Here is a 12,500-nt window from a genome sequence, read left to right on the forward strand (position 1 = left end):
AAGTGCTCTACCACCCAATATGCTGCTCATCTCTTCTAAGTCCTGGACTTGTCACTCTCACTAATGCTGCCTCACCACTTAGACTTGTACAAAAAAGATGAGCACTTCCATACCTCCTTGACAGAGACCATGATGATGTATGAGGAGACGATCTTGATGATGTGTATCTCCAGCAGCCACCAGATGAAGAGCTGAAGCTTGTGGAAGTACTCCAGGAACTTCAGGAGCAGCACCGTCAGCCGGTCAACCACCAGGTGCCACTTGTTCTTCAGGTCTGAGGAGAGGAGGGGGAGGGGGAGGAGGAAGAGAAGGAGGAAGAGGGGGGGGGAGTAGTAGGAGGAGGAGGAGGAGAATTAAAATTAGTATAATAGGAGTAGTTAATCTTGGATGATCAACACATTGATTTATAATGGAGGACAGTTGTTCTTCAGGTCTGAGGAGGAGGAGGAGAAGGAGGAGGAGAAGGAGGAGGAGGACATTGAAGAGGAGGAGATTGAAGAGGAGGAAGAAGAGGAAGAGGAGGACATGGGGATGGAGGAGAAGGAGGAGGAGCAGGAGGAGGAGGAGGAGGAGGAGGGCGATGTGGACGAGGATGAGGAGGGAGGAGGACGACGACAATGAGGAAGAGGAGGAGGAGATGGAGATGGAGGGGGAGCAAGAGGAGAAGGAGGAGGGAGGAGATGGAGATAATAATAATAATAGCTTGGTTTTATATAGCGCCATTCAAGGAACCCAAGGTCACTTAATGGAGATGGAGATGGAGATGGAGGAGGAGGAGATGAACATGGAGGCGGAGGAGGAGGAGGAGGAGGAGGAGGAGGAGATGGAGGAGGAGATGGAGGAGGAATGGAAATGAGTATATTATTATTAAGCCCATATGAAGTTATTAAACGTGGATGATCAACGCACTGATTTATAGTCTGGGACACTGTGCAAAGAGGAAGAGGGTTTCAAATAAGAGGGCTATAGAAGAGGGAAATGAAAGAAGAAGAAAAAAATGAATAAATAATCATACAAAAGAACCGAAGAAGGAAAGAACCATAGAAGGAAAGAACAAAAGAAAGACAGAAAGAAAGAAAGAAAGAAAAAAGAAAGAGAATAAATATAATGTCAAAACAAGGAAAAAAGAGAGAGGGGGAATGGAGGAATGCTGAAGAAAGAGCTTGAGGTCCTCTTTTTCTCACGGTACCTGAGCTCTGGTCCGTGGAGGGTTCTGGCTCGGAGGCTGTGCTGCGGACGCTCTCCTCCTGGCTGGACAGCAGCATAGATGCCTGCCGGGACCTGGGCCCCCCCTTGACCTCCTTGGGCTCCTTGGGGCCATCTATGCCGTCCACCACCAGGACCAGCTTCTCGCTGGCACTGCCATCCTCCAGGTCGGAACCCGAGCGAGAGCGGTCGCGCTCCTCCTTCAGCAGGGGGTCTGGGGAGGAGCTGAGCATGGCCAGGTCTGCCAGGCTGCCGTCGGGGTGGGCCAACCTGCGCACGGCACAGGAGACGTTTAGCAATGGCATACAGGAAGCCATTCAGACAAGCATTACACGCTCAGTCTCTATCTCTATCTCTTTCTCTCTCTCTCTCGTCACACATGCACACACACACACGCGCGCAAATACGCAAACACGCAAACACGCACCCATGCACTCGCACATACGAACACATGCATGTACGCAAATACGCACACAAAAACACGCACACACACGCACACACACGCTCACAAACGCACGCACGCACACGCACACACACACACAGGGCTGATGGCACCGAAAGCGCGGTCTCAGGAAGATGGGCTGTGCAATGCAACATCCATCTCATCACCTCAGAGAACAGCACTGCATTGTCATGGAGCCATGTCAGTCAAAAGAAGCCATAGCACAAGTCCTTGGCATTTTGAGAAATACGTATATAAACAACCTCAAACAAACCAAAACAACATGGAAATAAACAAATGCATATTAGGATGTGTATATTATATAAGCAATACAGAAAAAAAGGAATGATTAAAATTGATTTGTCGTCGCAATTGCAGCAGTCCTGGTGTACGCTTGAGTGGGTGGGGGTGCTTTGGATTGGGTTGGTAGAGGTGACGGAGGCAGGCATGGGACTGTGGGGAAGTTTCTCTGGGCTTGCGGTGATATGGTAGCATGTCAGTGGCAAGCATCTCATGGACACTCAATGACATGACCCACTTACTTGTCAGAACCGGGGATTTTTTGCTTGATGCTGATTTAGGAAGACAAGACCATGTTATAGAGAGAGGGAAAGAGAGATAATAGTACTATGCAGTATGCACATACGCACACACACACACTTTTTCACTTTGGAGACCCTGGAGTCTTCTGGTTGTCTCTGTGGTGGGGGGTGGGGCGAGGTGGGGTAGGGTGAGCTGGTGGTGGCATGGTGGTAGGATTTAAGGGGAAGGGTGGTGTTGTCAGACTGCTCAGAAAAATATGATGAGTTAACTGTGAAGAGCATGGTCGCATCACAAGGGGTCATACAGTATCAGCTGGGGGGCAAGGTAAGAAGGGGCTGGAAAAAGATAGTTTTAGACATGCATTACTGTGCTACAGACAAGATAGAGAGGGAGTATTGTAAATAATGCAGTGGTGAGACAGCAGGGGTGGGGGTATCAGAGCAGCAGGGCAACATGGCAAACAGGAAGTTGAAGAGGGTAAGACAGGATGTTGAAGAGGGTCAAAGAGGAAGTTCAGAAGGGTCAGACGGAGGGCAGACCACAGAGGTCCTGCAGCCTTGACAGCAGGGGGGAAAGAAGGTCAGGGTGGCATCATCAACATCACACCGCACACAATAGCATACTGTACTCTCAGACTTTATAAACAATAAAAATGTCTTTTTGAACAAAAAACCTTTCATTTCAATACATGGCTTTAATATTTCTATCTATTATACTATCTGTGAAACTGCTTATGCGAGAGCCGTATGTTGTCATCTTGTTCAATGTTATTTACCCTACTAGTATTCATATTGTTCAATGTTTTTTTAATCTACTAGTATTGTGTACTGCTGCTATGAGTCAAATTAATGCTATCTCATTCGAGTCATGAAGCCACTGGTGAATGATAATAAAGTCTATGTCTAGACTAGGTCTATCCGTTTCTGACTAAATGTTATGTGTAAGATCATTCTGTCAAAGCGCTTGGATAATAATTCATTCATCTGAAAAGAACAAAAAAGCATTACAGAGGTAGCATATCAGGCAAGCAAGGAGCCAGGGAAGAACCAGGTCACTCATAGTGTCCATAGAAGCCACAAGAAGCAAGCAGTCACCCACCTATTCATGATAAGATAGACACGGCCATTGACTTTGGCATGGCTGTGTTAAGCAATGGAGGCATGAAGAGATGAATGGAGGAGCAGAGAGAGAGAGTGTGAGAGCAATGGAAAGAGAGAGAAAGGAATGGAGAGATGGTATGTTAATGGGAGGATAGTGTTGGTGGATTTAAGAAATCATTGGCATGGTTGCTCATAAACGTGCAAGCCCACACACAGTTAGCATATATTGTACACACACACACGCACACGCACGCACGCACGCACGCACGCACGCACGCACACACACACACACACACACACACACACACACACACACACACACACACACACACACACACACACACACACACACACAGACACACACAAATTTGCAACACAAACAGATGGCCAATATGGGGAATGGGAGATGGCATGGTTGAGCATCCCCAATCATAATGGCAAACCATGTGCAATATCTCATATCTCGTTATGGGCTTTTATGGACAGACTTGTAGATTTGCAGCTGTAATAAAATTCAGTTGAAGGCAACTCCAATTGGAAAAATAAAACTTTAAATATTTCACACATTTCCAGACAAAACCATCCAGGCTGAATGACTATTACAGCGTGCCACTGGTGGTAGGGCGTGCATTAAGGGGCTACAGGGTTAACCATGTGTCTGCAGCAGGCAGGTGGCTCACCTGTGGAGTCACCTGTGCTGTGTGTGTGCCTCACCTGTAGATGCTGCTCTCCTGCTTGGTGGCGACGGCCTTGAGGTCGGTGAGCTCCAGGAAGTGGTCGTGGAAGTAGTGGAGGTGCAGCACGGTGACCAGCAGGAAGGAGGTGGGGATGAAGATACGCGTGAACAGGTCCGCCGTCTTGAACTGCTCCAGGCCCAGATCCTTTAGCCTGCATTGAGAAAGGGGCAGGGTGAGGGAGGAGATAGAGAGATTGGCCACTCTATTGCTCTACAACATTGTTTATTTTGATAGTAAGTCATTACTGGGGACCTCGTAGCAAAGAGAGGTATCCTCCACGCTCCTGCACTTCACAATCTGGTGCGTCTCGGGAAAGGACTTGGTAAATGCAGGGGAAGAAAGGAATCACCGGAGCATCTTCAGATGTGCAAAATAACTTTTTATTGGGCAAGCGCCAAGACTAACGTTTCGACGTTCACACGTCTTCTTCAGAGTCGATTTCTTTCAGTATGATACATTTTTCACAGCTTTTGACTAAAACCAGCCACACACATATCCTTAACCTCTCTGATTGTAGTGCACAGATAGCTCCGGATTATGCTAACAGATATTGTTTAAAGATGGCCTCTCAACGTCATTTAATTAATATTGCCGTGTTCCCAATTGTTATTGAATGTGTTACGCGTTGGTCCTGTTTTAAAAAACGTTCTGGTTGCTTTGTTTCAAGACGTTTTTGCAAGCTGGCAAGGTGGCTTGTGGAGAAACGAGAGAGTGTTCCGTGTTTCTCGTGGAAATGCGTCTCTGATTGGCTCACTCCTCCTGCTCTCAAAGAAACGCGTCTCTGATTGGCTCAGTCCTCCAGTTCTTGGAGAGAATGTAATGGGAAACAGAGTCGCCACTTCCCCGGGTGGTACTGCACTATAGGGGCGCCAACGGAGGCGTGCAGGCTCCATTCAGGGCTGTGCTCTTTCGACAGCGACCCCTAGGCGAGCTGCAGGCACGGAGCAACCGGAGTGAGCAGGCTTTATGTATGAGGCTTTTTGCTGTGTGTGTACCTGAGAGTAGCAACCAGCTGATAGCTAAGCTAAGCTATGTTTCGGGCCACCAGACGTTGCTTGTTTTGAAAACAAGCAGAAAAAAATTACTCAACATGTTTTTAGATAAATGGGTCGATATAAACCTTTGTGGCAACGCCTTCTTTCGACGTGACGAAACACAGAAAGGCTTTCGTGATTCGCTCGTTTCTCTGCATTATTTATGTAAATTGGGAAACACCGGGAAACAGCCAGGAGAGTTGACGCACCGCTATGAGAGCCTTGCAAGTGAGTTTAACTTGGGGTGACCGTCCGATCTTCGAAAGGAGTGAGTAAAACTGAGTTTTATCGGAAGTTGGCCTTTAACCTTCAGAAGGTCAGTTTCACAGGTTTTCTCATACTGTGATGTTCTATTCTCAATAAACTGGCAACGATAGGTACAATCATCTCTGCTTCTTTGTCACACACACAAATGTTCAGTACTCCCTTAGATACATAAAAGTCTTACCAATGATTACAAAGGCACACTGCTTCATTAAGTTTTAATAAGAAGTGTCTTCTTCAGAGCTGAACAACAGTAACACCTTTGACCATATTTCTAACTGACTAATTTCACTATGTTCATTACTTCAGTGCGCCATTGGGGGTTGCCCCCTTGCACGGGTGAAGCATACATGCAATTTCATTGTGTATAGTGTGCAGTGAACACTTGTGTGCTGTGCTGTGTCACAATGACAATGGGAGTTGGAGTTTCCCAATGGGCTTTCAATTTCACTTTCACTTTTACTCACTTTTTGTCACTCCATCCTGTCATGTCTTGCCATATGCGGGGCGAGTTCTCAAACTGATAGGTGTACACCAGTATGAGCACCAGCATGGTGTACATCACCACGGACATCCAGAAGTACTTCAGGATCCTCCGCCACCAGTCATAGTGCATCTGGACAACAGGACGAAAGATGAAAACCTTTAGCTACTTTAACAAACAAAACATTAAGGGCAAATAATAATGGTGTTTTCAAAAGGTGAAACTGCATGTACTGTATGTACAGTTAATACATTTTGTCAAATTAAACTGTAAAAATCTCAACTCTCTCTCTCTCTCTCTCTCTCTCTCTCTCTCTCTCTCTCTCTTTCTCTCTCTCTGTCACACACACACACACACACACACACACACACACACACACACACACACACACACACACACACACACACACACACACACACACGCGCGTGCGCGCACAGTACCTGATAGAGGGCCACGCAGAAGAGGAACATCATCATGTAGATGATCTTGTACATGACCATGTCTCCCTGGAAGCTGACGAAGAAGAACATGCCCCCGCAGATGTAGATCCAGTACTTGACCAGCAGGGCCTTCACCATGCCACCCAGCACCTGCATCAGGTCGCTCTCATCACCCTCGCCCTCGCCCTCCTTCTCTTCATCCTCTACAGCACACACAGAGGACACACACACACACACACCACATAACAACAACAACTAGATTGCATTCTCACAGAAAATGCTGGAAGAGCTGAGCAGTTATATATTTAATATCTATACATGGATCAGTGCCTTGCTTAGGCTTAAACAACTAAAATAAAGCTAAACGAATTTGGGGAAAATCCATCCATCCAGTCAGAAGTCTTGAATTCATCTTGAATTCAGCCATCTTGAAAGTGGCCTCAAAAATCTAATCAGTTCATGTACCTACCTTAGAGCATTAATACACCGAATCTTGGACAAATCCATCCATGCGGTCAGAAGTAATGGCTAAACAAAAATGTGGCCATCTATATAGAATAATTATACCTACAATAGAATCCTACCGCAGGTGCTCGTTAAGAATGGAATCTTGAGAAACGTATGGGTATATTCTATACCCTCGGTTCTCTGAGGGAGATAAGTGAGACACAGACTGTGACTCTATGGGGTTTAGCGCCCTCGCGCGACCGCTCTTGAAGCCTTTTTAAACACGCCTATTGGCTGAGTTGAGCTGTCACTCACAGGCGCCCGCCTCCTATATAAACTGTGACAGCTCGCTCATCTTCACATTACCCAGCTCTGCAAGACGAGCGAGCAGGAAGGGGCAGCACAAGTCTGTGTCTCACTTATCTCCCTCAGAGAACCGAGGGTATAGAATATACCCATACGTTCTCTTTCGGTCGAATCGTTCGACACAGACTGTGACTCTATGGGAGTTTTAAATACGCCCCTGAATGCTCATTCCCAACCAGTAAAAAAATAACGGGAGTGAAAAACCACGCTGAAAGTGCAAAGCAGTTCACACAGGTTTTTAGGTAGGTAGGTACACAGGTAGTGTTTTACGAAGGTGTGCGGTGAAACCCAACCCGCAGCAGCGCAAACAGTCTGGACAGGCACTCCTCTAAATGCGGCCCAAGACGCGGCGACACCTCTAGTAGAGTGAGCTCTGAGAGCAGGGGGGTCTTTCCCCGAGGCCCGATAGGCCATTGCAATCACATCAACAATCCAATGGGACAGCCTCTGTGTCGAGAGCGCCTGTCCCTTAGAATTAGTTGCAAAGCAAACAAATAGTTGGTCGGTACGCCTGAATGAAGAAGTTTTGTCCATGTACAAGCGTAATGCCCGGACCGGGCAGAGGTAATGTAACCTCTCCTGTTCCTGCGAGGAGAAAGGAGGGGGGTTGAAAGACGTCAGTTGTAGATCGCAGCTGCCGTACAACATAGACACTTTAGGAATAAACGCTACATTGGGCCGAAGCGTGACATTATTATTATCCGCACTGAATTCCATACAGGAGGGGTGTATAGAGAGAGCAGTGATCTCGCTCACCCTTTTAGCTGAGACAAGGGCCAGCAAGAGGGCAGTTTTGTACGAGAGGACCTTAATGCTCGCAGTCTGTAGGGGCTCGAACGGGGCTTGGGAGAGCGCGTTCAGCACCAAGGAGAGGTCCCAAGAGGGAACGGTCGAGCGCACAGCAGGTCGAAGGCGTCGAGCGCCCTTCAGAAATCTGTTAGCCAGGGGGTGCGCTCCCGGAGATACACCATCGTAGCCTACATGGCATGCTGAAATCGCTGACAGGTAGACCTTAAGTGTAGAATAGGCCAGTCCCTTCTCGAATAATTCCTGAAGGAACGTAAGTACATGGGTGATAGAACACTGAAAGGGGATAACGCCCTTCTGAACACACCATCTCTCGAACGCCCTCCACTTCATATCGTACACAGATCTCGTAGATGGAGCTCTGGCACTCTGAATAGTTGCAATAACATTCGGTGGGAGACCTATTGATCTTAATGTGTCCCTTTCACGTGGAAGGCGTGTAGGTTCCACGCTGACGGGTTTGGGTGAGCTAACTCCCCCCCCATCTGTGACAGAAGGTCTTTGCTGTTGGGGAGTCGCCAAGGCTGCCCGGCCAGTAAGAGAAATATCTCCGCTAGCCAGGGCTTGTTTGTCCACCAGGGAGCAATCAGCACCAGCGAGAGGCTCTCCTCTCTCACCCTCGCTAGTACATGTGGGATTAGATGGACTGGGGGGAACGCATACAAGAGAGTGTTCGGCCACGGGTGTGATAGCGCATCCGTTCCCAGTGGGGCATCCCTGTCTCGAATGGAGAAGAACAGTCTGCAATGTGTGTTCTCTCGTGATGCAAATAAATCCACCTCCGCGCGCCCGAAGCGTTTCCACACGAGCTCGATTACGCGCGGGTGTAATCTCCATTCCTGATTGGAGAGGCATGCCCTCGATAGTCTGTCTGCACGCACATTCAGCACGCCCGGAACATGAGTGGCTCTGAGCGACTGTAAGTGAGCGTGTGCCCAAAGTATAATATCGCGAGCTATGCGGTGAAGCCGAAGCGACCGCAGCCCCCCTTGGTGATTTATGTATGCCACTACTGCTGTGTTGTCCGTACGGACTAAAACGTGGTGATGGCGCAGCAAAGGCAGGAAATGCTTTAGCGCTAGGAACACTGTTGTCAGCTCCAGGACGTTGATGTGAAGCTGACATTGGTTTTCTGTCCAAACACCACCCACAGCCAGATCCCCCAGAGTGGCGCCCCAGCCACTCAGCGACGCATCCGTTGTCACCACACGTCGTGTCACGATGAGTCCCAGTGGGGCTCCCTGTGACAGTAGTGCGGGGTCTCGCCACGCCAGTAGCGCGCGGATGCATGGGAGGGAAACCGTTACCTGCCGGTTGAGGTGTGCTCTGCGCTCGGGGTGCAAACGGAGCGCGAACACCCATCTCTGCATGTCCCTCATATACTGTTGCCCCAGCGGTACTACTGCTATCATAGATGCCATTAGACCCAGAAGGCGAAGGCAAATACGAAAGCTGACTTTCTTTCCCAGTTGGAAATTGGAGAGACACTTGTGAAATGATTCCACTCGTTGTGGCGTGAGTTTGGCACGGAACGTGGTGGAGTCCAGTGTGAGGCCCAGGAAGTGCACAGTTTGAGCTGGGGTTAGCACACTTTTCTGATAGTTTATTCTGAAACCTAGGGATTCCAGATGGCTGCGGAACAGATGTGTGTGTTCCGTGGCTATCTGCGCTGACGGGGCGCATAGAAGATAATCGTCTATGTACCCGAAAATACGCATTCCTCTTTCTCTCAGTGGGGATATGGCAGCATCCATAATTTTTGTAAAAAGACGGGGTGCAGTAGCCAGCCCGAATGGCAGCACTTGGAATTCTAGTGCCCTGCCCTCGAAATAAAATCTCAGGAACTGTCTGTGGTGTTTGTGTATGCTGACGTGAAAATACGCCTGTTTCAGGTCCAATTTTGTGAACCAGTCCCCGGGTTTTATGGACGTAATGAGTTGCTTGTGCGTCAACATTTTGAAGGAATATGTTCGTATGTGACGGTTCAGCGCTCTCAGATCTAAGATGGGGCGAGAACCCCCGTCCTTTTTCGGTAGGCCTACAACGAAATACCTGCTGTAGAACCCCGACCGTGCTACGTGTGGGGGAATTATCTTTACAGCGTTCTGCTGGAGTAGAGCTTCTATCTCCTCTCTTAGTATTCGAACCGAATTTGTATTCACCACAGATGGAGTTAGCCCCTGAAAGCTCGGGGGCTTTCGCGCAAATTGTATTTTGTACCCATGCTCGATCGTAGACAGAACCCAAGGACACGTTACGTGTATGTGCCAAGTCGCTATACGGTGTGTGAGCGGCTCTGGACTGTACAGGGGTATGACTGTGTTTTGTCGTGCGCCCGCGGTCTGTAGTGGGGAGTTTAGCCACTGAGTCGGGGGGCATAGTGGGTATGAGCGTGTGCGAGGGGGATGCTCGGCGCACGCGTTTGCTTTTAATAGTATTTTTTCTCGGGGCTGAGGGCTTATGAAACCGTGTTTGTTCGTGAACGACCCCAAAGCAGAGCGTGGGTGTGTGTGAGAGACTTTTATCAGACCCAGAGGTAGAACCGTGGGTATGGGAGTGTGAGTGAGGGCACTGGGGCTTAACAGCTTTATTTGTGTCAACAAGGGGAACATGCTTGTGCGACATTGTGTGTTTACGGACCACCCCAGAGTTGAACGTGGGGGTATCTTGGTTTTGTGACGGGCAGGGCGCGTAATGGCCGGCCCGACACCGTGAAGGCTGGTAGGGCAGCCTAGCTAGGCTGACTTCTTTTTCTTGGGCATCGGGCGGCCACGTCCTCGTCCGGCGCCCGTATCCAGTTGGATGGTAGGGCGGCGTGCCCATGCACTGTGAACCACGGTCGGCTGTGGAGGTGGCTGAGCAGGGCGGGTCACCGGTATGGTCCGTCTAGCCGTGTGCCACTGGCGGGAGGGTCCGGCAGTAGTAGTAGGCTGGGTAGGAGGTGGGTTTTGTACGCCCGGGTTTCGGGGGGGTACTGGGTGGGCCAGTTTGCGGGGAAGACAGTAGCCAAAGGCTTCGTTCTCCTTTTTCTTTGACTCGCACCGCGACTGCATTGCCTGCACAGCGGAACCGAATAACCCGGTCGGGTCCACTGGTGCGTCCAGGAACGCGGGACGGTCCTTGTCTTGAATGTTCGTCAGGTTGAGCCAAAGATGTCTCTGGGCTACCACCGTCAGACCCATTGCTCGGCCTATGGCCTGGTTAGAACAACGTGTGGTCCTCATAACGAAGTCCATTGCCGTTCGAATCTCGGTCCATAGTTCCTTCACCGGCTTGTCCTCGTTGATAGCGGCACCCACTTCTGCCTTTAGCTCGGCCACGTATGCTAATAGCAGCGACACCGTGTTCTGAGCGTGCGCAGCCTGTCCCAGGACTTTAAATGTTTTCTCCAATTGCTGGGAGGAAAACTTTGGCTGCTTGTGAGGCAGTTGTGCAGAGGCTGACAAACCCGTGTTGGAGTTGGGGGCTAGGTAAGAGGCTACGGACTGTTCCACTTTGGGGCAGTCAGATAACCCCCTCTCTGTCGCTCCCTCCATTTCAGAAAAAGAACCGAAACCACCGATAACCACTCGATTGGAGTAAGGTTTGTTCCAAGTTCTAGTCACATCATCCAGGCAGTCCTTAAACGGTGGGACTGAAGCCTTGGGTGCCGGTGCGAGCGGGGGCAGGAAATTACCGTCGAGCCTGTTGCTAGCCCGGACCGGTGGCGGCTGTGGCCACACGAGTCCGAGGCGCTGGGCGGCGCGTTGGCAGGCTTCCAGGAATAGTTTTCCCGCTGACGTTTGATGTTCGACAGTTGGCTCCTCGCAGACCGAAGTGGCGACGGAGGCAGGGGGGGTGACTTGGGTGAAGGGGAGAAGCGATTCGCCGTCCCCGCACTCCATATTAGTCTCTCCTTCTGTGAAGGAGCACTCCTCCACCTCGGCAACCGACTCGGGGGCGGGGGGCAGTAGGCTCCCGTGACCCGTTGTCTCGTCGCCAGACCAGTTAAGCAGTTGTGCCTCGTCATCCTCGCTCATCACCAGCTCGGAGAGTAGGGGGTCCGAGAGTGGTTGGGGCTCCAGTGGTAGCCCGAAGCATTCGAAGCGCTGCTGTAGTGTTCTCAGCGAGAACCGAGAACAGTCCGTGCATCCCCTGGGTTCTCCAGGGCCTCGCGGGCATGCTGGAGACCCAGGCAGTTAACACAGGCCGGGTGGTGGTCCTTGGAGTCGATGAACTGACCGCACGCGTTCGGGCATGGGCGCCGTTTTGGGCGCGATGCGGAGTGCATGGCGAGTCCGTCCAAAAAGAAATAAAATAAAAATATATATCTCCAATATCGTTATCGTAGGGGTAGCGAGCTTGTGCGGCTGTCCGAACGAAAAACGGTATGAAGAAAAGGTGAAGCAGGCAGGTGGCGAGCCTTGGCGGCCAAATGCTAGCAGGTGTCTTAGCAGGGAGGTTCGCAAGCTAATGCGGCGAATACTCACCTCACGAAAAAATATTCTTTTTCTTTCTTCCTTTCTTTCTCTTTTCCTCTCAATACCTCGACGCTAAGTGGCAAGAAAATGTCTTCTTGCCAGCGAGCTAGCTGTTGAGTCGGGGTATAGTCAAGAAAGTTGCGGCGTGGTACTCTTCCGAAGGCTTGTAG

General features: G+C 49.9%; 1 protein-coding gene across 3 annotated transcripts in view; it reads right to left on the reverse strand.

Annotated features, from left to right (window-relative positions):
• LOC134465097 (piezo-type mechanosensitive ion channel component 2) overlaps positions 1-12,500 on the reverse strand; it is a 140,598-nt gene that overhangs the window by 46,600 nt on the left and 81,498 nt on the right. For all 3 annotated transcript variants that reach the window (XM_063218542.1, XM_063218541.1, XM_063218540.1), the window contains exons 14-18: positions 6,251-6,453; positions 5,794-5,942; positions 4,006-4,179; positions 1,190-1,476; positions 114-274 (exon numbers count right to left, since the gene is read on the reverse strand). In XM_063218542.1, coding sequence (XP_063074612.1) covers positions 114-274; positions 1,190-1,476; positions 4,006-4,179; positions 5,794-5,942; positions 6,251-6,453 — 974 coding nt within the window. The remainder of the gene's footprint in view (positions 1-113; positions 275-1,189; positions 1,477-4,005; positions 4,180-5,793; positions 5,943-6,250; positions 6,454-12,500) is intronic.

This window comes from Engraulis encrasicolus, chromosome 16 (genome assembly GCF_034702125.1).
Source record: "Engraulis encrasicolus isolate BLACKSEA-1 chromosome 16, IST_EnEncr_1.0, whole genome shotgun sequence".
Classification (NCBI taxonomy): Eukaryota; Metazoa; Chordata; class Actinopteri; order Clupeiformes; family Engraulidae; genus Engraulis; species Engraulis encrasicolus.